This window comes from Rhineura floridana, chromosome 1, assembly GCF_030035675.1.
Source record: "Rhineura floridana isolate rRhiFlo1 chromosome 1, rRhiFlo1.hap2, whole genome shotgun sequence".
NCBI classification, from domain to species: Eukaryota; Metazoa; Chordata; class Lepidosauria; order Squamata; family Rhineuridae; genus Rhineura; species Rhineura floridana.
The window spans coordinates 295,770,609-295,792,824 of record NC_084480.1 but is presented as its reverse complement, the minus strand read 5'-3'; the positions used below and the strand labels follow the sequence as shown (position 1 = coordinate 295,792,824).

Genomic DNA, 22,216 nt, shown 5'->3' with positions numbered 1-22,216 from the left:
ATGGACATATGATTAATTCAACTTTTTAAAGGTTTAGATTTTTGGGGGGGGGAGAAGGGAGGTACCCCTCAGCTGTCTTGTATATAAGTATGGCAAACCTACCCTTAAATCTCAAGAAATTTCTTAGAAGTTGCACCCCACTGAGAAAACAGCAGAAATTCACTCCTCATTTTCACACAGTAGAAATGCTTCCACAAAAATGGATAGGAAAGTTCAGCCTAGCACTAACATAGATATATTGGATTATGGATATCTTTTTCTTCTTACTAATGCCACAGTCAAAATATCTTATTCTATGCAGAGAATGTTTTGGATGTTTCTTTTAAAAAATTAATAAATAAATAAGTTAGGAATTTGACCTCTCTTTCGATCTCATAACACTATGACAGGAGTCTATTTTGATTGTTATCTAGCTCTGTGGCACAGGTAATGTAATGGCTAATCCAGGCTTGTATTGTAAAGCACTACTTTATTAGTCATAAACGGTGAAATAAATTAACAGGAGATAAGAAATAATTTGCTATATGCAAAGGTAAGACAGAAATATTAACAGAAACTTTATCAGAAATAATTTCCAATTTGTTTTTACCAGCTGAATGTGGAGGTCGTTTTAAAGGAGAATCCTCAGGAAGAATCTTATCTCCAGGCTATCCTTTTCCTTATGACAATAACCTGCGGTGTATGTGGATGATTGAAGTTGATCCAGGAAATATTGTCAGGTACTTCAGTGTGATCTTATTTTGTGGAGAGCTAAAGTTTCAAAATAAGAAACATGGCTTATGTGGCCCCTAATAATTCCATTGGCATTCCAAGTGCTCTCTCCTTCAAGTCTCTTTTGCCTTTTTTAAATTAAAAATCTTGCAAGTGATCAGTATTCAGGCCACAGCCTGAGTTTTGGAAACAGCAATATACACTTATAGTGGCAAACAAAGATATAACCAGGCTTACACTGGACAAACGGTGTATTTGTCCTGGGCAGTGAGAATTCATTAATATTCATTAATTTGACTTAGATCCCAATCTTCTATCCATTAGAATTCAATTTTCTATCTATTAATGATTCTGTCTCCAAGGGACTCCCAGTCAAAGTAAATCAAATGGTTTAGAAAATAATGAGACAAATGAGAGCAACATTTTAAACATTTGTTGTTGTTACGTGCCTTCAAGTCGACTATGACTTATGGCGACCCTATGAATCAGCAATCTCCAACAGCATCTGTCGTGAACCACCCTGTTGAGAGCTTGTAAGGTTGGGTCTCTGGCTGCCTTTATGGAATCAATCCATCTCTTGTTTGGCCTTTCTCTTTTTCTACTCCCTGCTGTTTTTCCCAGCATTATTGTCTTTTCTAGTGAATCATGTCTTCTCATGATGTGTCCAAAGTATGATAACCTCAGTTTCATCATTTTAGCTTCTAATGGTAGTTCTGGTTTAATTTGTTCTAACACCCAGTTATTTGTCTTTTTTGCAGTCCATGGTATGCACAAAGCTCTCATCCAACACCACATTTCCAATGAGTGGATTTTTCTCTTATCTGCTTTTTTCACTGTCCAACTTTCACATCCATACATAGATCGAGAATACCATTGTCTGAATGTTTTCAGTGATACATCTTTGCATTTGAGGACCTCTTCTAGTTCTCTCACAGCTGCTCTCCCCAGTTCTAGCCTTCTTCTGATTTCTTGACTATTGTCTCCATTTTGGTTAATGACTGTGCCGAGGTATAATCCTTGACAAGTTCAGTGTCCTCATTGTCAACTTTAAAGTTGCATAAATCTTCTGTTATCATTACTTTAGTCTCTTTGACGTTCAGCTGTAGTCCTGCTTTTGTGCTTTCCTCTTTAACTTTCATCAGCATTCGTTTTAAATCATTACTGTTTTCTGCTAGTAGTATAGTATCATCTGCATATCTTAAATTATTAATATTTTTCCCTCCCATTTTCACACCTCCTTCATCTTATTTTAAACATAAATCTATTTAAAATCAAAACAAAACACCAAAACTTTAATCCAACATTATGTATGACTAGGTGAAAGAGGCATCCAAAAAACAATGCTTTTTGCAGGAATCTGCATTCTAAAAACCTAATGTTCAAGAGGTACTGTACAGTTGACTGGGATGCCTGATAGGTTTTCTAGAGGTCTGTGCAGGAGGTAGATGGATCGTCACACTCTGCTCCTAGGATTTCTCACTTCTGCAGTAGCAATGGCACCTTTCCATGGTAATCACTGGAAGAGATGCTGCTGTGTGGGATATGCTGGGAGTGGATCAGAGCTGACTTCTACTTGTGATGTAATGTGATGACGTATCTGGAGCTCTGTCCTTCTATTGTATGGCAACCTCTTTTGCAAATCCCGTAAAACTGATCACTTTGGCCAGAGTAATCACCCAGATGCCTCCCAGATAGTGTTGGAATCCAACCCCCATACGTTCCAGCAGGCATAACCAATGGAAAGGGATGATGGGAGTTGCAGTCCAACAACATTTGGAGAACACCATTTTGATTACTCCTGATCTAGGAACATAGCAATAGCCAGATGAAGCATTTTTTTAATTGTATTCCATATAGTTATAGAGAGTTACATTTTAATTCATACCCTCTCCTCTATTAATTAAACAACTTGATCTGTTCACATATATTTCAGTGGGATGGTTAATGACATCTTTTGAGAGACTGGCTGCTGGGCAACGCTAAGCTAAAGTACTGTGTCTGTCGCCCCGCCACTGTATCCACACTTAAAATCACAGGTTTACAGTGCCTAAGCGGTAACTTGTGGGAACATAAATTTGGGTTGCAGTCCCACACGTACTCATCTGGGAGCAAACCCCATTAAACTCAAAGGAACATTCTGAGTAGATATATAAAGGATTGCACCATTAATTGCATTTCTTCCTTGTAATTAAATTCTCTGAAATGATAAATCACTGATGTTGTTAACAGCCTCCAGTTTCTTGCATTTGATACTGAAGCATCACATGATATTCTACGTGTCTGGGATGGTCCACCTGAAAATGACATGTTGTTAAAAGAAATTAGTGGCTCTCTTATTCCAGAAGGCATCCACAGCACCCTCAACATAGTTACAATCCAATTTGACACTGACTTCTATATCAGCAAATCTGGATTTGCCATTCAGTTTTCAAGTAAGTTAATATATACATACGGCTGTAGAATGATTCTCAGTTGATTTTATTTCTTCCTGTTTTGAAGCTGATGATAGAAGCTGTTACAGAACAATCTGCAAATTAGTAGGTTTTATTTTTAGTTTGTTTGTAGTGTGATGGAAGCAATTACCTCTATATTTATGAACAAATCCAAAATAAATACATAATGTGGTGAACAGCTGAAGAACCTTGATGTCTTTCACTTAAACTTTTGACCTCTCCTTTTATGTATAAATATTTGTAGCTTTGTAATGATTACCTAAGAATTTTAAATGATGCTGGGACATGTTTCAGTTCTACACGGCACTCACTATGTATGTATGTGTGGCACTCAGTATTGTTGGTGTGTGTGTATTTTTCAGAGAGAGGTGGGGTGTTTTGGAAAAAAATAATAATGGTCTTGACTTCAAAGTTCATTAAAATGTTTAGTTGTCTTATGCAATTAGATAAGTGACTGGTGCCTTAACTGGGATTTAAGGTTGTTCCACACCAACATGGCCATGCATTAAGATATGCTTGGAGGCTGTCCTGTGGGTTCCCCTACCATCTGAGACAGATCCACACCTGTTCTAAGATGAGACAGATAACTGCTGGAGAGAGGGGCATCTTGGTTACCCTCCTGAAGAATTTGCTCCCCAGGAAAGCTTACTTGGTGCTCATTCTGTTGTCTTATAGGTACTAGATGAAAACATTATTTTCCCATGCTTTTTAAACAATGTGGTTTTATCTTTACTGGCTTTTTAAATTTTTGCCCAAGGGAAAAGGTGGCCCTGAAAATCCTTGGTGCACACACAAAATACCACAAACAGCCCACTAGATCCTGACACAGTAGTTTTCAGCACTCTCCAATGTTTTTGTCCTGAACCAGAAAAGGAAGAACACATTACTCTTACAAAAGGCATATCCCTGTTCTTAGATGCCACATGACTTTCTGCCAAGCAGTTGGAAGACCCCCCCCCACTTTTCCCTGTCAATGGAGAGGGCAGGAATGAGACTAGTGTAGACTAGTTGCTGTAGATTCCCAAATACAAGCCTTTGATGTACTGTGTCCTATACATCTCTGCTGAGAAGTCCCACTGTGTTACAGTGAGACATATTCCCTGGTATATATAGGTGGGAAAAACTGTTGCATCCAGATATCCTCAGTGTAGGAATCTCCTCTATTACACAGTGTTCCCAGTTCTCAAACTAGCATTTGCTTCTGGGAAAATGCAGTTCTTCCTCAATCTAGCTAACTGACTTCTGTTGTGATTGCTGTATAGAATGAGGAACAATGATTGGATATTGGCTAATACCCTTGACATTCCTTGTGACCAGTTCCTTTCTCTAAAATCATGGTTGTTTTGTGAAGCTGTTTAATTCTGCTTCCAAATTGTTTTTTAATTATATGGTGCTATATCCCAGAGGGCACAATGGCAGTCCTCAGCCTAATTTCCTTGTCCTAATTTCAGGAGAGTGGCAAGGAGGGTAAAACAAATGGAAAAGGAGTGGCAGAATTATTGAAAGAGAGGGGGAAAGGGGTACCACAGAGATACAGAGAACGGGGGTAGAAAGAGAGTCAGAGGGTGTCCCACCCATCTTTGCCTTCAGCCCTACCCACTGCTGGAATGTGGACCTCAAGATTTCTCCCAAGGGAATGTGGCCCTTGACTGAAAAAAGATTCCCTGTGCCTGCTGTAAAAATTTTAAATTGTGCCATTACAACGCTGAATCACCCAGGAAATGCCAGTTAAGAGGAAACCAGGTAATGTCATTTTGCTTTATATTGAGTGTTTCACATCAAAGTGAGAATAACAATTAGTCTATACCAGGTCAGAACTGACAACATGTTTGTTCCTTTGACTATTTTCTGGGTGAAAATATCTAATTCTAATGTCAGGTGTATGAACTAGCTCTTCTCAAATCCCGAAAAATTTGCTAGTTGGCTTATTTAAGAATTGTAAAAATGTTTACCACATCTCTGAGAATTGTTTTCCCTTTCAAGATAAAATTAGTCAGATATATTAGTTGCCCTTTCTTACTATCTAACTGAAATCATTCTAGATCCTCACACTTCATTTTGATGAAGCAAAACTACATTTTATTAAACCAAAAAACACTTTTTATCTGACCCAAATGCAGAATCATAATATCAAAGTGTGGAAATACTCTTACACTCAGTTTCTGAGAGATTCTCTTTATCTTCCTCATTAATCCTTTCTCTTTCGTTAATCTTTTCTCATTCATTAAATTATTTTAAAGTTGACATCTGATCCAAATGGAGTTCAGATAGAAAGAATGTCACCATAGCAATCGTTGGTATGACTCAATGGCTTTGAATTGTTGGCAGTCAAAATTCTTTGAAAATTTGAATTATTCTATGCATCCTACTTTCCTTCTGCCAGTACAGATATTGTAGGGATGTTCTTCAACCACAACAGTTTTTCACCATGAAAGTATGTCCCAGATTCATGGTACCAACTGAATTAAATGGTTTCAGACTTTTGGGGTAAACAATGGTCCATTATCCTGACAAGCTAGAAGAAATCCCAAGTCAGATTGGCCAAATATATTGCTGAATGATCAAATGGAAACTCCTCATGCAAATGTGTTAATCCTTGAACTTTATTTAGCAAGCCCAGAGTCTGCATAGTCTTCACTGTTCCTATAGCTTTTCTGGTTTCAGCCTTTAAGAAAAGCTGCGTGTTGGAAGCATCAGGGTGCATCTCAGATTGCACTGAAGGCTGATATGTCTGCATGGGAAAGAGTAGACAGAGAGAGGAACCTCCATGCTTCCTAGACTGACCTTTCCCTTCTAACCTGTATTGAATTACCTTCCAATGCTAGACTTATACCCTTAGGGTTGCTGATCTCACTTCCTACTTCCTCTCTTTCTCTTCTTCCACTCCTGCCTTGGAGAGAAGACATTTTTGGATCTCCCTTCTTTTGAGGTGCAGGAACAAGCATGCCTTGTTGCATCACCACCAAAATTATCCGGAACTAGGGTTCTTTCCTGCCAATATGTATTTCCTGTAATAAATGTCAGTTTACTGTTTTCTTAAAGCCAGAATCTCAGTTTGTATCTACAGAAAAGTGCATTCCTTCAACAAGGTTTTATACTACAGTTCAGCTTCTGCCAGCATTCTACTCCAATGCTAACATCTCACTAGATCAGACAACAGGTCCTTCTAGTTCAGCAGTCAGTTTGCTTGATTATTCTGGAATGCATTCTATGACTAGGATTACTCCTCCCCCTAGGTCCAATGGGCAGAACTTCAAAGTCTTGTGTCTCCTCTTCCAGGGGGAGGAGTCATCCCACTTTCCAGAACGTTTTCCTGCCTGGGCCAGTTTAGTCAGGGTTTTCTGCTTTTCCTCAGAACTCCCTTCTTTATTGGATTTTTCCAGGTTGTGAATATTTTGTCCCTGTCTATGTAATTAATTTATTTTTCTTCTCCTTTCCCTTAATTAAAAAAATCCTCAATTTTCCTGTTTCCCTCCATCTCTGTTCTTCATTTGTATGGGTTTTTTAGTGGGATGGTCGGCTGTGGCCAAGCAGTCACACAGGTCCTTCCTCGGTGGCGGCCATTGCTGTGGTCTCTGCTCCACCTAGCCTGTCTGATTCTGAGTCTCATTTGTGTAAAACGGGAGGAGGAAGCTGAATTGTCAGAAGAGGAGGCTGAGGTGTGTTCAAACAGAATAGATTTTCCCCACTTATCTTTTCTATCCTCTTCTGATTAAGGCTCATAAGTCCTCCAAATGCTTGAGGTGAGTTCTGGGAGGTCATCTACTGCCTTCAAGATCTCTGGGGTTAGGAAGGCCTCCCCTTATGCTGAAACAACCTGCCATCATCCCTCTTCATGAGGAATTCAACAGAGTGTACCTAACAGGTCAAAGACTATATCTAAATTGACTAGGAGTCTTTACACTTTTCCTGACCTGGTAATGCAGCAGCTCCATTTCCCAGTTGTGGACCCCCTGGTGATGGCCTTGGCTGCTCCCTCAGTCATTGCCGCTGAAGGAGAAACTAGTCCTAAGGATCTGTGTGATAAGAGGTGGAGAGTGCCTTACATCACAGCTTTGAATCTGATGCAATGGCCTTCAAAGTGGCAGCTATCTCCTTATTCTCTAGAGTAGTTTGTTTACCTTTGGGCTGAGGAGCTGTTACACACAGATGATATGCTTAATTCAATCAAGGACTGCCTTAAGAAAAATTTTCATGTTTCTGCATTGGCTGCTCTATGCCTTCCAATTTGGTGTTTGGTCAATGGCGGCTACTGCTGTTTCAATGTACAATATCTGGCTTTGCCAATGGGTCATGGATTCTGTTGCCCAGAGCAAACTCCTCAATCTGCCCTTCGCAGGTGAACAGCTCTTGGGGAGAAAATGGAAGGCTTACATGGTGGAAAGTAGGGATAAGAAGAGGGTACTTCCCCAATGCCTCCTCCCAAGGAGGGTCTCAATCTCAGCAATGACATATTCACTCCTTTTGCCCCTTCCAAAGGGTTGTGGTTTGTCCTAGGTGGGGACATCTGGACAGAGGGGGTGGATGTGACTTCCAGAGGGTAACTATCCAGTTTGGATCTCCTTGTTTTCCAAGGAGACCAAAGAAAGGTAGCTCCTGACACTCCTGTGTGTCAGAAGGTACGGATCTGGTTCCACTGTTTTGCCAGCCAGTGGAAGGAGATCACCTCCAAGAGGGAGACAATGGCTCTGGGCTACTCCATTGAATTCGACCACTTTCCCCAAGACGCTTTTGCCCCCATTCCAAGATCCAGATGTCCTCCCAAGCACCAGAAATTTCAGATGGCCATCAGACATCTTCTTGAGATGGAAGCAATACAGCCGGTCTGTCTAGCGCAGCATAGATTTTTTTCTTTGTACCCAAGAGAAATGGAGGTGCTTGGGCCATATTGGATCTAAAAATGGCTGGACATGTGGGTCTCCAGGATCACTTCAAGATGGAGACCCCCAGATCCATTATAGTGGCACTAAGGAAGGAAGACTGGATGCCCTTGGTCGATCTCTTGGAGGTTTATTTCCACATCCTAATTCAGCACACCCAACAGTGCTTCTTGAGATTCTGCTATGCCAGCCAGCACTTCCAGTATTAGGCATTGCCCTTTGGTCTCTCCTCAGCACAATGGTTTTGACCAAGGTACTTGTGGTGGTGTATCTGTGCACTCTTGACAACATTCTGATAGGGGCACCAGATTGGGTGGCCTGTGACTTGGCTACCCAGAACACCCTTTCTTGCCTGTGAACGCTGGGATGGGTGGTCAGCTTTGAAAATATGACCGTGATCCCAGTGCAGACTATCAGCCATCTGGTAGTGCTGGACTATGTCCAGTTCAGGATATTTCTCACTCCGGAAAGGATGATCAAGCTTTGGTCACCGCTGACGGCAATGATGTCCTCAAAGAGGGTGGATCTGTTGGTCCTGGTGCAGCTTCAGAGCCTGATGGTCTCTGTCTTCAATGTCATTCCGTGGTTCAGATTCCATTGCAGGGAACTCTTTCAGCTTCTTTGCCCTTTCCAAGACAACATTGCACAGAGGAGGTCAAGGATGCTTTCCATAAAGAGCTTCAAAGATGTCTGGTTCCTTGCAGGTTGGAAGCAGGAATGGATCTGGAGAAGCATCACAACAGATGCAAGTCTTTTGGGTTGTGGGAGTCCATCTGGGAAATTGGTGGTTCAGGATTATGTTCTCCTATGGAAGCTCAGTTGAGCACCAGTCTATTGGAACTGAGGGCTATCAGGCTGGATTTGAGGGCATTCTAGGTGGACATTTAGGGCACCCACTTGTTGATACACACTGATAACACTGCTGCAAAAGCATGTGTCAACAAACGGGGGAATTCACTTCCAGGCTTTGATGGAGGAGGTGTTCAGACTTTTCCGTTGGGAAAGGTCAGGGCTGTTAGCTGATCTGGACAACAACCTTGAGGACTGGAGCTGCTCCATTGTGAAGGAGGCAGAGTGGCAGCTGCATCTGGAGGTCTTTGCACAGATGGCAAAATGGATGTGTTGGCCCAAGATGGGCCTGTTTGCCACATGACAATGTGCAGGCTCCAGTTTCATGTCCCACAGGAATTGTCCATTAGCATGGGCAACAGATCCCTTAGAAACAGTCTGGCCTCCTCAGCTTCTGTATGTTTTTCCGCCCTTCAGACTGCTTCAACACACAATCCACAATCCAGTCTCCCAAAGCACAGGTGATCCTCATAGCCCCCTTTTGGCCAAGGAGATCCTGGTTCCTAGACCTACTCAGTCTTTTGGTTCAAGAACCTTGGAGACTGCTTCTGTGTCAGGACATTCTGATTCAGGGTCCCCTGGTCAATCCTCAGGTGGACCTGTTCTACCTGACTGCTTGGAGACTAAGCGGATCTAGTTAACCTGGCAGGGGGTCACTGAGGCAGTGCTTCAGTCCCTGTTGTCTTCCAGGAGGGCCTCTACCAATAGGATCTACAACATCATGTCGAAGTCTTTCCTCACCTGGTGTTCCAATTCTGAAGCTGATCCAGCAGCTGATGACATCCATGTGGTGTTGTGGTTTCTTCAGGCTGGTGTAGATAGGGGTCTCAGTGCTAATACGGTTAAGTGTCAGGCTTCTCCACTCACTAGCATCCTTTTGTTGAAATCAAACTGAATCCTTCTGCCTCTAGTCCACTTTTCAAGGCTTTGTCCCCTTGTGAAGAAGACAGAGTTTATTAAAGGAACAACCCTCTGGTCTGAAGATGGACACTTGTCCCGAGTTCTATGGCTGCTTGCCTGGTCTGCACTGTTTGACTGACAAATATTGTATAGGCACTTGATGCCTCAGCCTTAGGGGAAGACATATATGTGAGTCCAAGCTCTGTTTCTATGAGCTTGGTACTAAGGAATCTGCTTCAGTGAGCTTTGGCCAACCAGACTCAGGTTCAGTGTGTCCTTGATCAGACTCAAGCCAGGATACTGGTCTGACTCCTTAGCTGGTAGCACTGTAGGTTTCAGTTCAGTAACCCAGTCATTACTGAATTCTGGAGTCATGATAGTTGTTTACTATAACCAACGCTCCAGCCCCACTCTCTTTTTCAACTTTATTGGGGTGGGTAGTTCCATGTTTAACACAAGGAACTGCTACCACTTTGTCTAGTTTGGTCCTCAGTTATGCAACTTGAAACACCAGGAAATGGGAGGCCAGGACCTGTGGAGGAAGAGAGAAGATTCCATGCAATCAATCACCCACCACCTGCAAACACACCTGGGTTCTTGCCACCACGGATGACAGCACTCTCTCATTACCGGGGGCAGAAACACCTGTGAGCTGCTGACTCAGTGCAACAGCCAGAGCCAAACAGGGTGAGCGAGAGAGGGGACAGTCTGGAGGGGGCCTCCAGAAGGGCTTGACATACAATTTTGGTAATATGTGAGGCCATGAGGGGATCCTCCTCAAACCCTACTGTAAAGTAAAAGCTCTCACCTCCTTTTTCTTTTTAACTATAAAAGCCCTCCCCTTTTTTATTTTCCCTTTCTGGAACTAAAATTTGAACTTCAAGTTTGACTAATCTGATAAATTGAGTCCAGTGAATTATAACAAACATTTGGTGTGATCACTATAGGAACTAAAACCTGAATGTTAAACTTGAATAGCATAATGAACTGACTTCAATGAATTTTAATTATAATGTGGTGCGATTATTACTGGAACTAAAACTTGGATTCTAAATGCAATGAATTAATCTCAAATTATAACTAAAACCTGGGTCTGACTTTTTACTGGAATCATAGAATCATAGAATAGGAGAGTTGGAAGGGGCCTGTAAGGCCATCAAGTCCAACCCCTGCTCCGTGCAGGAATCCAAATCAAAGCATTCCTGACAGATGGCTGTCCAGCTGCCTCTTGAATGCCTCCAGTGTCAGAGAGCCCACTACCTCTCTAGGTAATTCATTCCATTGTCATATGGCTCTAACAGTTAGGAAGTTTTCCCTGATGTTCAGTTGAAATCTGTATTCCTGCAACTTGAGCCCCTTATTTATGTCCTGCACTCTGGGATGATCGAGAAGAGATCCCAGCCCTCCTCTGTGTGACAACCTTTCATGTACTTGAAGAGTGCTATCATATCTCCCCTCAGTCTTCTCTTCTCCAGGCTAAACATGCCCAGTTCATTCAGTCTCTCCTCATAGGGCTTTGTTTCCAGTTCTCTGATCATCCTTGTTGCCCTCCTCTGTACCTGTTCCAGTTTGTCGGCATCCTTCTTGAAGTGCGGAGACCAGAACTGGACACAGTACTCAAGATGAGGCCTAACCAATGCTGAATAGAGGGGAACTAATACTTCACACAATTTGGAAAGGATACTTCTGTTAATGCAGCCTAATATAGCATTTGCCTTTTTTGCAGCCACTGTTGGCTCATAGTCAGCTTGTGATCAACGACAATTCCAAGACCCTTCTCTCATGTCGTATTGCTGAGCCAAGTTTCCCCCATCTTATAACTGTGTATTTGGTTTCTTTTTCCTAAGTATAGAACTTTGCATTTATCCCTGATGAATTTCATTCTGTTTTTTTCAGCCCAATGCTACAGCGTATCAAGGTCCCTTTGAAATGTGTTTCTTTCTTCCACTGTATTAGCTGTGCCCCACAATTTTGTATCATCTGCAAAATTGCAGATGGTCCAAGTCATTAATAAAAATGTTGAAGAGCACTGGGCCCAGGACCGAGCCCTCTGGTACCCCACTTGTTACTTCTGCCCAGTTTGAGAAAGAACCGCTGATAAGCACTCTTTGAGTACGATTCTGGAGCTAACTGTGGATCCACCTGATAGTTGTTCCATCCAGCCCACATTTAGCTGGGTTGCTAATCAGAATATCATGGGGCACTTTGTCAAAAGCTTTGCTGAAGTTGAGATATATCATGTCCACAGCATTCCCACATTCTACAAGGGAGGTTAGCCAATCAAAAACAGAAATAAGATTAGTTTGGCAGGATTTGTTCTTGATAAATCCATGTTGGCTCCTAGTAATCACTGCATTGTTTTCAAGGTGCTTACAGATTGACTGCTTTATAATCTGCTCCAGAGTTTTTCCAGGGATTGATGTTAGTCTGACTGGTTTGTAGTTCCCAGGTTCCTCTTTTTTGCCATTTTTGAAGATAGAGACAACATTAGCTCTCTTCCAGTCATCCGGCACTTCACCAGTCCTCCATGATTTCACAAAGATAATAGACATCAGTTCTGAGAGTTCTTCAGCCAGTTCCTTCAATACTCTAGGATGCAGTTTATTGGGCCCTGCCTATTTGAACTCGTTCAAAGTGATTAGGTATTCCTTGACCATTTGTCTGTCAATCTCAAGCTCCAATCCTGACCCTTCTACTTCATGTTTCCCGGGAGGGTCATAGACTCTTTTTTGAGAGAAACTGATCCAAAGTAGGAACTGAGCACTTCTACCTTTTCTTTGTCATCTGTTATCATTTTGCTATCCTCATTGAGTAGCTGTGCCACCATTTATTTCTCTGTCTTTTACTATGGACGTTTTTTGTTGCTTTTAGCATCTCTCACTAACCTCAGCTCATCCTCAGCTTTAACCATCCTGACGCCATCGCTGCAATTCCATGATATCTGCCTGTACTCTTCCTTTGTGGCCTGGCCTTCTTTCCACTTCCTGTATGTGTCCTTTTTTGTTTTCAGGTCATCTCTAAACTAAAGTTTAAGTAGTGACCTTATTTGATTTTAATAAATTATAACTAAAATCTGGTATGAATATTATAGGAACTAAAGCCTGAATCCTAATGTTTTGTGTAATTACTTTGAAAGTAAAATTTGAACCTTAAATTTTGAAAGCAAGCTATCATCTTGGAAATAACAGCCGTGAGTGAATTTAGACTCTTATCTGATTTAATTTATTAAATCTGACAGTGGTTGTGTGTGTGTGTGTGTGTTGGTGGGTGGGTTTACTTTTTCTTTAATTAAGGTGTAAGGAATTTCAGGAAGGGCAAATTGAAATCACAGGGTTTTTAGGGGGAAAAGAACCAAAAAAGGAAACAAATGCAGAGGAAATGAGAGATGAACCAATCCCTGTTCCATGGGAAAAGTTGCAGCAATTATTCATTAAATGAATTTGAAAAGATGGAAGAAAAGACAACTCACACGCAAACAGAAAAAGGCAAAAAATTGGAAGCAGGCTTTAAGGAACAGGAGAAAAAATGGCAAAATCTAATAACTGGTTTAGATAAATTAGAAGAAAGAGACTTACATATTCAGAAAAAAGAGAAGTAGTGGAAAAAAGTAAACAATATTAAAAAGCTATTGTTTTTAATTTTATTTATATTCTTTACTAAGTGCTAACTAATTAATTGTGCATTTTATCTCAGATAGAGTAAACGGGGTATCCAATTTTTCATACTTTTCTCTAGTAAATTTTGGTGGTTTTAATTTCCTTACAAAGCCACTTTTATTATTCCAGTCTGTCTTATCTGATGTGTATAACTTTTCATAATATTCTAGGCGTTAAGTGTGGATTAAACCAAGTAAAAATCCTGTTACATGCAGATGATGTGGTTTTGATATTGACTCATCTTACAACATCTTGTAAATTTTTTTAAAAATAATAGAAAAGAATATCGTGAAATATATGGTTATAAGATCAGTATAAAAAAATCTGAGTGGAAAGGACTAGATATAGAAGAATGGGGGGGGAAAGAGGCAGTGTCCCCGTTGGAGGTACCCTGGTTATCTCAACCAGTTAAATATCTGGATCATACATGATTTAACACAATTAGTTAAAATCAATGTTAATATTTTTTTCACATTTATCATGGACCCCTATAAATAAATAAATACAATTTATTCTATTACATTGGAAGTTGATTTTTTCTTTTGTACCCAGTTCATGGACCACTTAAAAGTTAAGAACCCTTGCCCTAGAGTGATACTCTGTGAGAGGCATTGTGGGAAATTTCAAGAGTGGGTAGATCCTGGCACTGGGCCAGTTGATGATGACAATGATGAATAGGGCATGGCAACACTGGAAGTAGGGTCTATCAAGGCTCTTGCAACTGCCGCAGGGTGACTATGTAGAATTACTGCTGTTGGCGTTAAGCCTTGCTTCAGTTAGCCACATATCTCCTGTTAAAAAAAAATAACCAAAGATGTACAGCACTGCATATTTCCTTGTTTTGGTCCAGTTTCCATTATTATTCTACAGCAGAATGATAATCATGTATACAGAACAACTATTCTCAAAAATTATGCAAAATCACTTCTAGAATCTTGTTTCACAGAGCTTATCATGAATATGGCTTGCTCAAGGGCTCAGGTATTCAAATGTAGAGCTGTACAAAAAAAAGTTGTGATGTACAAGAAAGACACCAGCACTATATATATTTAACTAAATAATACCTAAGGTAGACCCACTGAAATTAATGGAGTTAAGTTATCCATTGATTTCAGTGGGCCGATTCTGAGTATGACCGTCATTAGATCTCACCAAATATCTTTCCTGGATCAGAATTATAAAACCTTAGCCACAACATGAGCAAAAAGTTTGAATGGAATCACATAAAATTATATTCATTATGACCAAATAAGTTTTAATTCTATGTTTAATTAATCCTAACATCTCAATTCAGGAAGCTTTTTTTAAAGGATATTGGAATTAGGGGCAGTTGCAGGTTACAAAATTGAACATCAAGTATGCTAGAGTAAATGTGGTAGAAGAAATTAAATATTCTTTTACAAACCCAGTGGCTCAGTTTGCATGCAATGCTAAACCCAACCATGGCTTAGCAAGATTGTGCAAATGGGTGGGTTCCTGGAGAGGAGATCACAGTTGCTTTGCTCCTCCAGTCCTGCTGCTGTGAGCTATGCCGTGGTTTGGGGTTAGCTAATCTCCTCAGACAAACCATGAAATGTGGTTACAGGCCGTGGTTTGTCTGGAGTGAGACAAACCATGAGCATGGGTTCAAATGACATGCTAAGACAAACCATGTCTTGGTTCACAGCAGCACAGCAAAACCAGAGGAGCAGCAGCTGTGGTCTCTTCTCCAGGTATCTTCAGGCTTGCACATTCTCCCTAAACCATAGTTTAGCTTTGTGTTAAGTGTAAACCAGGTCAGTGTGTGCTCTAGAAATCTCAAGCAATCTAGTAAGATACATGAGGATTTGCCTATTTGCAGATATAGCTGATGTTTTAAAGTTAAATAATTAACATTTAATAGACAATGTATCCAGGGACTTAAGTAGAAGGTGTAAACGTAACATTTTGTGGTTAGGTAGGATAGCTTCAGTAAAGATGAATATTGTAATATCTCAATAAACAAAGATGTGTTCCTAGGCATTATTTCTTTAACAGAAGCTTTGAGGTAGGAATAACATGGAATGATTAGGTTCCTATACCTGCTCATAGATGATGGGGTCAGCTTCAACAGAGGCTTTAAACAGTGCCTACCCAGCACCCTCCCCTCTTTTTCCTCCTCTGAACTGCATTGGATCCTCCCCACCCCAGGCCTGGGAGAAAGCAACAAATTGCTTCAATGCAAAGCAAACAGATAGGCCTATCAGTTTCACCCTAGCAAAGCAGAGACACAGGCTTCTTAGTGTATTGATAACAAAGCAAAGACACAGGCTGGTTAGTTTCACTTTAAAACAAAGGCAAAGGCCTGAAAGTTTATCCATAGCAAAGCAAAGCTTGTCAGTTTCACCTTTTAAAAAAGTCTTTGTTGAAAAGAGTTTCATTTCTGGAGGATTCTTTAACTGAGGTATTACTATTTAACTTGGCTTTCTCTTTCTTTTAGAAAATGTGGCTTTGAAGATAGGGGAAAGTAATTTGAAAAAGTGACAGAATGTATTGTTTATATGGAATCAATTATAGAATGTAAATTAAATGCGGGTTAAGTAATTTGTGTGATCTATTTATCATATTTATATTCATAATATTTTGCAGTTACATTTATTATATTGCTATATATATTGTTATGAGGGAACATTATATTATTGAAGCAATACTGTAATATTTATAAATACAAAAAATAAAATCTTAAAAATATAAATAACAATAAAATTCATATAATAAAAAAGATTCCATCTAAAGCATTTGTAAAAGACAATCATCATACACAGATTTAAGCCAATCATAAGAAGATCTTTGTGAATAAAAACATCTTCAAAGCTCACTTAAAAATACACAAGGAGAGCAGTCCATAATTCAGAGTTTCTGTCTTTAGTGTTCACCAAATATGTCTGATTTAAATACAGACCAGAGATTAATATCTTTAGTGTTAGTTAGGAGTGAAGACAGTACTTGAGATTTCAATAACATACTCTGTGTTAACTGTTTTATAAGCACCCTAGCATAACCTATAAAAGAATATATCTGAACGATGGGTTAAACATTTGAACAATGAGTTATAGTTCAATACAATACCTGTTACACATATGCACATTTATACAAGGTTGCATTGGCACAATTATCTGGGCTTTGCAGGAGCTTTCTTTTCAGGACTGCATTGCAGGTGTCATTGCAAGGTTAGAAGAGACTTTATCTTTGTTGAAATTTGTGCTTACTCCACAAATTTTCATGAGAAGCAATGAAAGATGTTTGAGAAAGCAACTAATAGAAACAATGGAATGCACTCCCCGTTCCAGTATGAATTTAGAGTACTGAATACAAAACAGGAACTCAGGAAGGCTAGAGATGATAAGATGAGAACAATATGATTCACAAACTATGAACCATAAGGGAAAATTAAAATTAAAACAAGATCTAATAAAATATTCAGTGAGAGGGTAGTAATTATACAGGGAAAATGTAGTTAAATACAGAAGAAAACCAGTTTAGAATAAATGAACAGGGAAGAAACTAAATGCAAATGCTGTTTGTACAGAGCAATTGCTCTGAGTCTTATGTATGGTGGTGTGAATAATCTGTTCTTAAAATCTGTCTCATGTGCTCCTGGAAATGTCCCTGTACTCAGCTAGCACCAATTTGATCTCTGTGATCCTTGGCTCCATAAGAAAGCCAGTGTGGTGTAGTGGTTAGAATGTTAGACTAGGACCTGAGAGACCAGAGTTTGAATCCCCACCCAGCCATGAAGCTCACAGGTGACCTTGGGCCAGTCATTGTCTCTTAGCCTAACCTACCTCACAGGGTTGTGGTGGGGATTAAATGAAGAGAGGGAGAACCATCCTCATTTTGAGCTCCTTGGAGAATAGGTGGGATATAAATGCAATGAATAAATAAAATAATAAATAGGTAAAGGAGGTTCTTGTCTTGGTAAGAATATCTTATGAAAAGTATTGTTGATCATAGGCAACCTCGCTCTTGTGTCACTTTTTCAATAATACAGAAAAAACCAAACTTACATTGTTAATTAATATTTAAAAATAATTTGGATTTCATTTTTTAAAAATACCAAAATAATTTGTTCACAAACAAATAAAACAGCAAAATGCCACAATAAAAACAGCTCAGTAAAACAAAGTTCAAATACCAGTCACAATAGCCAGGAATGCTAGAAACCAGTATTAATGGTCAGGGAAATGCCCTGCCATACATGTGTGTTTTCAGTTGTTAGATGAAACATCCCAAATTTGGAGTCTGCCTGATCTCCACAGGGAGATCATTCAACAAGGTGGGCACTACCACAGAGAAAGTGCTGATCTTGTGGAAATAACTTCCATGGAGATCAGGTTGGTTCTGACTGTGGGTTGTTCCAATGACAACTGAAAGCATACCTGTGTACCTGGGCATTTCCCTGACCTTTAATACTGGTATTAGGAAGAACTATGCTTTTCCACAGTAGTATAATATAGTGGTATTAACATATAAGTCTCCTTACTACAGTGAACAGAATATTTTCAAAACAGCCTGCCCCAGCTGTAATTTAGTTAAGCCTTTGTTTGAGCTCTTTTTGTAATCTTATATTCAATTTAGTTTACTGCTGTCCCCACCCTCTTTTTTCGCCACCTTTGCCATTTTCCAGGGGAACAAACAAGTGGCTGACGGCTAAATCTTTTTTTTTTTTGGTCAGTATTGACAGGTCCCAAGTGAAAACCTTGAACATGTTGATTAAATAAAAATAAAATATATGCTAATCTAGTCTGTCAAGTTTTGTTTCAAGGGAAGCAAAGTTATTTGTATTTGTATTCTTACCAGAATATTGCATTAATAAGCTTCTGTTTGGAGCAGAATGCCAAAGGTACTGCTAAGCACTCCTAAGTCTCTTTTGCTGCTGAGATGAATCTACTAAAACCATTGGATTGTATCTGAAAAAGTCATCACGTTAGCACAATAACTTTCTGTTTGTTCATTTCCCTTGCCCTTCCAAAATGTTCTCTGGAGGGTTAGTGGGACACTCAAAACATTTGGGGGGTACACAAAGAGAAGAAGATAAAATTGAATTGCACAGGCAGAAGTCTTTGTGCTGCCAGAACAACCTCATTGGATACATTGATTCCAAATAGACTTCATTGAAATGCTGACTTCTCTGGGTTATGTTCAATGGGTGGTATGGCTTTTGTCCAACTAAATATGAATAAAATTGGACACCCACTTCACCCATCATCAGCTACCCTGTGGTAATTCCTGGTACACTGGGTGAAGCATAGTGTAGATCCATTCTACTGGCATATTGCGTTCCATACACTGAAATGCTATACAGTATTAAATCTGGAAAAATGTGAGCTCAGTTAGTAATCAAAGCAGATGCCAAATAAAAGAATAATTGCATAAAAGAAGCATTGAAGTAGACCATATATTTTTGAGGTAATTTCCCCAAAGAAAAGAGGCCTAACAAACGTTTTGGCATTCCAGAAAATGTATATGTGTGTGTGTATATGATATTTTTATTTTCTTTCTAGGTTCTGTAGCCACAGCGTGCCGTGATCCTGGAGTTCCCATGAATGGAACCCGAAATGGGGATGGGAGAGAACCTGGAGACACTGTCATCTTTCAGTGTGACCCTGGCTATGAGTTGCAAGGAGATGAGAGAATAACCTGCATTCAGGTAGAAAATCGGTACTTCTGGCAGCCCAACCCACCAGTCTGTATAGGTATGCAGAAATCAAGAGAAGACACAACTGCTTTTCTGACTCTGGCAACGTGTTAATAGTTACACAGTCACAAAGCTGAAAGTCAATAGCTTATAGTTAACAACACTGCATTAGACACAAATAGCAGGGAAGCTTAGCAGGCCTCAGTGGGATGGTGTTCTGTCTTTTGAAGAGGGCAGAGTTCTTGCAGGAGAAAAGGAGGGAGGAGAGCACCACATCGAACCAAAGAGGAGAAGCTCAATAAGTGCTGAAGAAAATAGTAGGTTTTTCACAGAAGCATTCCCAATTGCCGTTATTACACCTAATGTGTTTTCTAACCACTCTCTTCATCAGAAGCAAAATTCCTTGTTTGTCTCCCAAATAAGGAGTCCCTTTGTGTTCTGGGAGTCACAGAATAGGTGATTGATTTCAATGAAGAGTAATTACACTGGAAATGTGTTCGGGGCGATTACTCCCGTTGGAGTGTTTTAGTGTGCACTGTTTCTACAGTGGAAAAGTACCGTATAATTTTTCATGAATGAATAAAAATCTACCTTTTTTACCTTTTGAGGTTTCTTTGGGGTTTGTTTCTCTGGAGTAGGGGATAGAGTTCATGGCCATTTTTTTTAACAAAATGGCACAAAGTCTTCAGCCTCATGTTTGATATCTATACCTATCTATCCGTCTATATATCAATGTGTAGATCCAAAGGGGAGTATGTATACTTTTCACATGTGTCTTTTGGAGCCCCCCCTCTCCAACAGGTCCTTATATAACCAAAACAACCATTCCAAAAAAGTCAGAAGACCATTTGAGACAGTTATGTTCTGGTTTGTTGCCAGATCTCACAAAGAAGGCAGCAAAGCAGGTCAGGAGTTGCAGACCTACATATAACTCCACAAAGGTTGAGAGCAAGCTGAGCCTTTTTAAGCCCTACCCCCAGACTACCTCTTCCAGACTCTGCCCCCTTGTACCTAACTTTAGATTCTTAAAAGGTCAACCCTGTGGACTGAAGATAGGCACTGGTCAGGGGAAGATGTCTGTGAAGGTCCAGGCTGTTGTCCTACAGATTCAGGAGGTTCTTATGGGGACTCATGTTCATTGGCCTCAAGTTTAGAACTCTACTGATCTCCACCAATAGGTTTTGAACCCTGCACCTGGTTTGGCTCCTTAGATTCTGACATCAAGTCTTGATTTTTGCTGGACCCTAGGGTCATGACAGGAACAGCTTCTGGGGTGCCATGAGGTCTTCTAGTCAGAAAGGAACATTCTGAGATCTCTGATTCATGTGCCAAAGTGTTTTCATGGTCAGGGTTCTTTGGACTCTTAAAAAGAATGGAAATGTTGATATTTTTAACATACAAAATATATATTTTAAAGATGTTCATTCTTCTTACAAGATTTTGCATCCTCTAAAATATTTCTGCAAAGTTTGCTTTCATATAGAACTTTAATGTTAAATTGTTCCATACCAATGGCATTATATGGAGACTTCTTGCTAATGGAACTGGTTTGCTTTTTTGAAAAACAAATCTTTTTGAACATTTTTAATGAAAATTGATAATTTTGCCTTATTAGAATTTTTGTGACAGATGTTATGACATTTTTTTGTAAATATTTAATAGCAATAGGAGATCAGATTGTTTTGAGATGGTCAAACATCTAACAGCTTTGTTTTCTGTGAAGATCTGGAAAATATGATTGCCTCAGACACACGCACACACACACACACAAACATTAACACAGAACAAAGACTTTAATGGAACTATGTGTTTCCCTCTGGAATTTATTGTATAAAAAAGCAGTTAAACAAAAATTATTAAATCAAAGAAACCCAGAAATTCACATCTTGTTCTGCCTGTTAGAATTAAAATGTATGAGTGTTTTACTCCATCCTAAATGTTTCCACAAGGCTATCTTTTTTTTTTTTAATCTGATTGAGCAATGGCTCTGCAGCATCTGTTTATATTCATGTTTTATAAAACAGAGTGCTGGTACAGTATTTTAGCCACTTCACCTCAAGCATCTTTGCTAGTACTAAAGTTTTAGGATTGTTTTACAAAACACACACAGAGAGCCATTGAATTTATTTATTTATTTATTTACTTAGTTATTAAATTTCTATACTGCCCTTCTTTCCAGAAGGAGCCCAGGGCAGCAAACAAAAACACTAAAAGAACTCTAAAATATCTTAAAAACAAAAGACTTTAAAACAGGACACCTTTAAAAACTTATTTTAAAAGCATTAAAAAAAACTTAAAAAGCAATTCTGATAGTGCAAAGGAGGACGTCTAAATGGCCCATATCTGTGGGGGTTTTTTTACTCCGCCCTAATTAATCTAAAGTAACAAACACATGACTTTCTGAATTCAAAGAACCAAAGCTGGGGCACTACCAGGTGCTTAATGGACTCGGGGCACATGCCCTATTTATAAGATGGAAGTGACTTGTCATAGATGGTAATTATTCAATATGTGTTACTAAGTGGTTAACATAAAGTATACATCTGTGAAAATCAAAAGATGCTAAAGTATAGACATGCCATTTTATTATATTTTACTGTCAAACTGATCAGCAGAATTTAGGCCCCAATGAGACATGACATTAATTGTGTTAATTGGCACTCGTTGGAGCTTCCCTTGAGAAGCAAGTAACAGCTGCAGCATTTTTTGTTGGAACCATGTCAGAGACAGAAAGAGTTAATCTTTCCCTTCCCTCCTGCCCACAGTTGTGGGACTGATCAGTCTTATTGATGGCTATTACCTATGTAACAGAAAATATGTGCATTAATTGCATTCACACAACTAATGTTGTCTGTACACTTTTTCTAAGAATATTTCCTAGACCTGTATTTAAGGGACTCTTGGGGAATGGTAATAAGTGATAGATACTTGATTTGGCAGTCATAGGTCACAATTGTAATACAATAAATATTATTAACAATAATCATCAGGACCAGCAAGGAGTAGAGATAATTAGCTACACGTGCCAGGGAAACTCATAGAATCATAGAGTTGGAAGGGGCCTTGTAGGCCATCGAGTCCAACCCCCTGCTCACAGCAGGAAATCCACAG

General features: G+C 39.6%; 1 protein-coding gene across 3 annotated transcripts in view; it reads left to right on the top strand.

The window, feature by feature from the left end:
- CSMD3 (CUB and Sushi multiple domains 3) overlaps nt 1-22,216 on the top strand; it is a 1,044,618-nt gene that overhangs the window by 725,469 nt on the left and 296,933 nt on the right. For all 3 annotated transcript variants that reach the window (XM_061605340.1, XM_061605331.1, XM_061605321.1), the window contains 3 exons: nt 593-719; nt 2,941-3,143; nt 18,972-19,163. In XM_061605340.1, the coding sequence (XP_061461324.1) occupies nt 593-719; nt 2,941-3,143; nt 18,972-19,163 (522 nt within the window). The remainder of the gene's footprint in view (nt 1-592; nt 720-2,940; nt 3,144-18,971; nt 19,164-22,216) is intronic.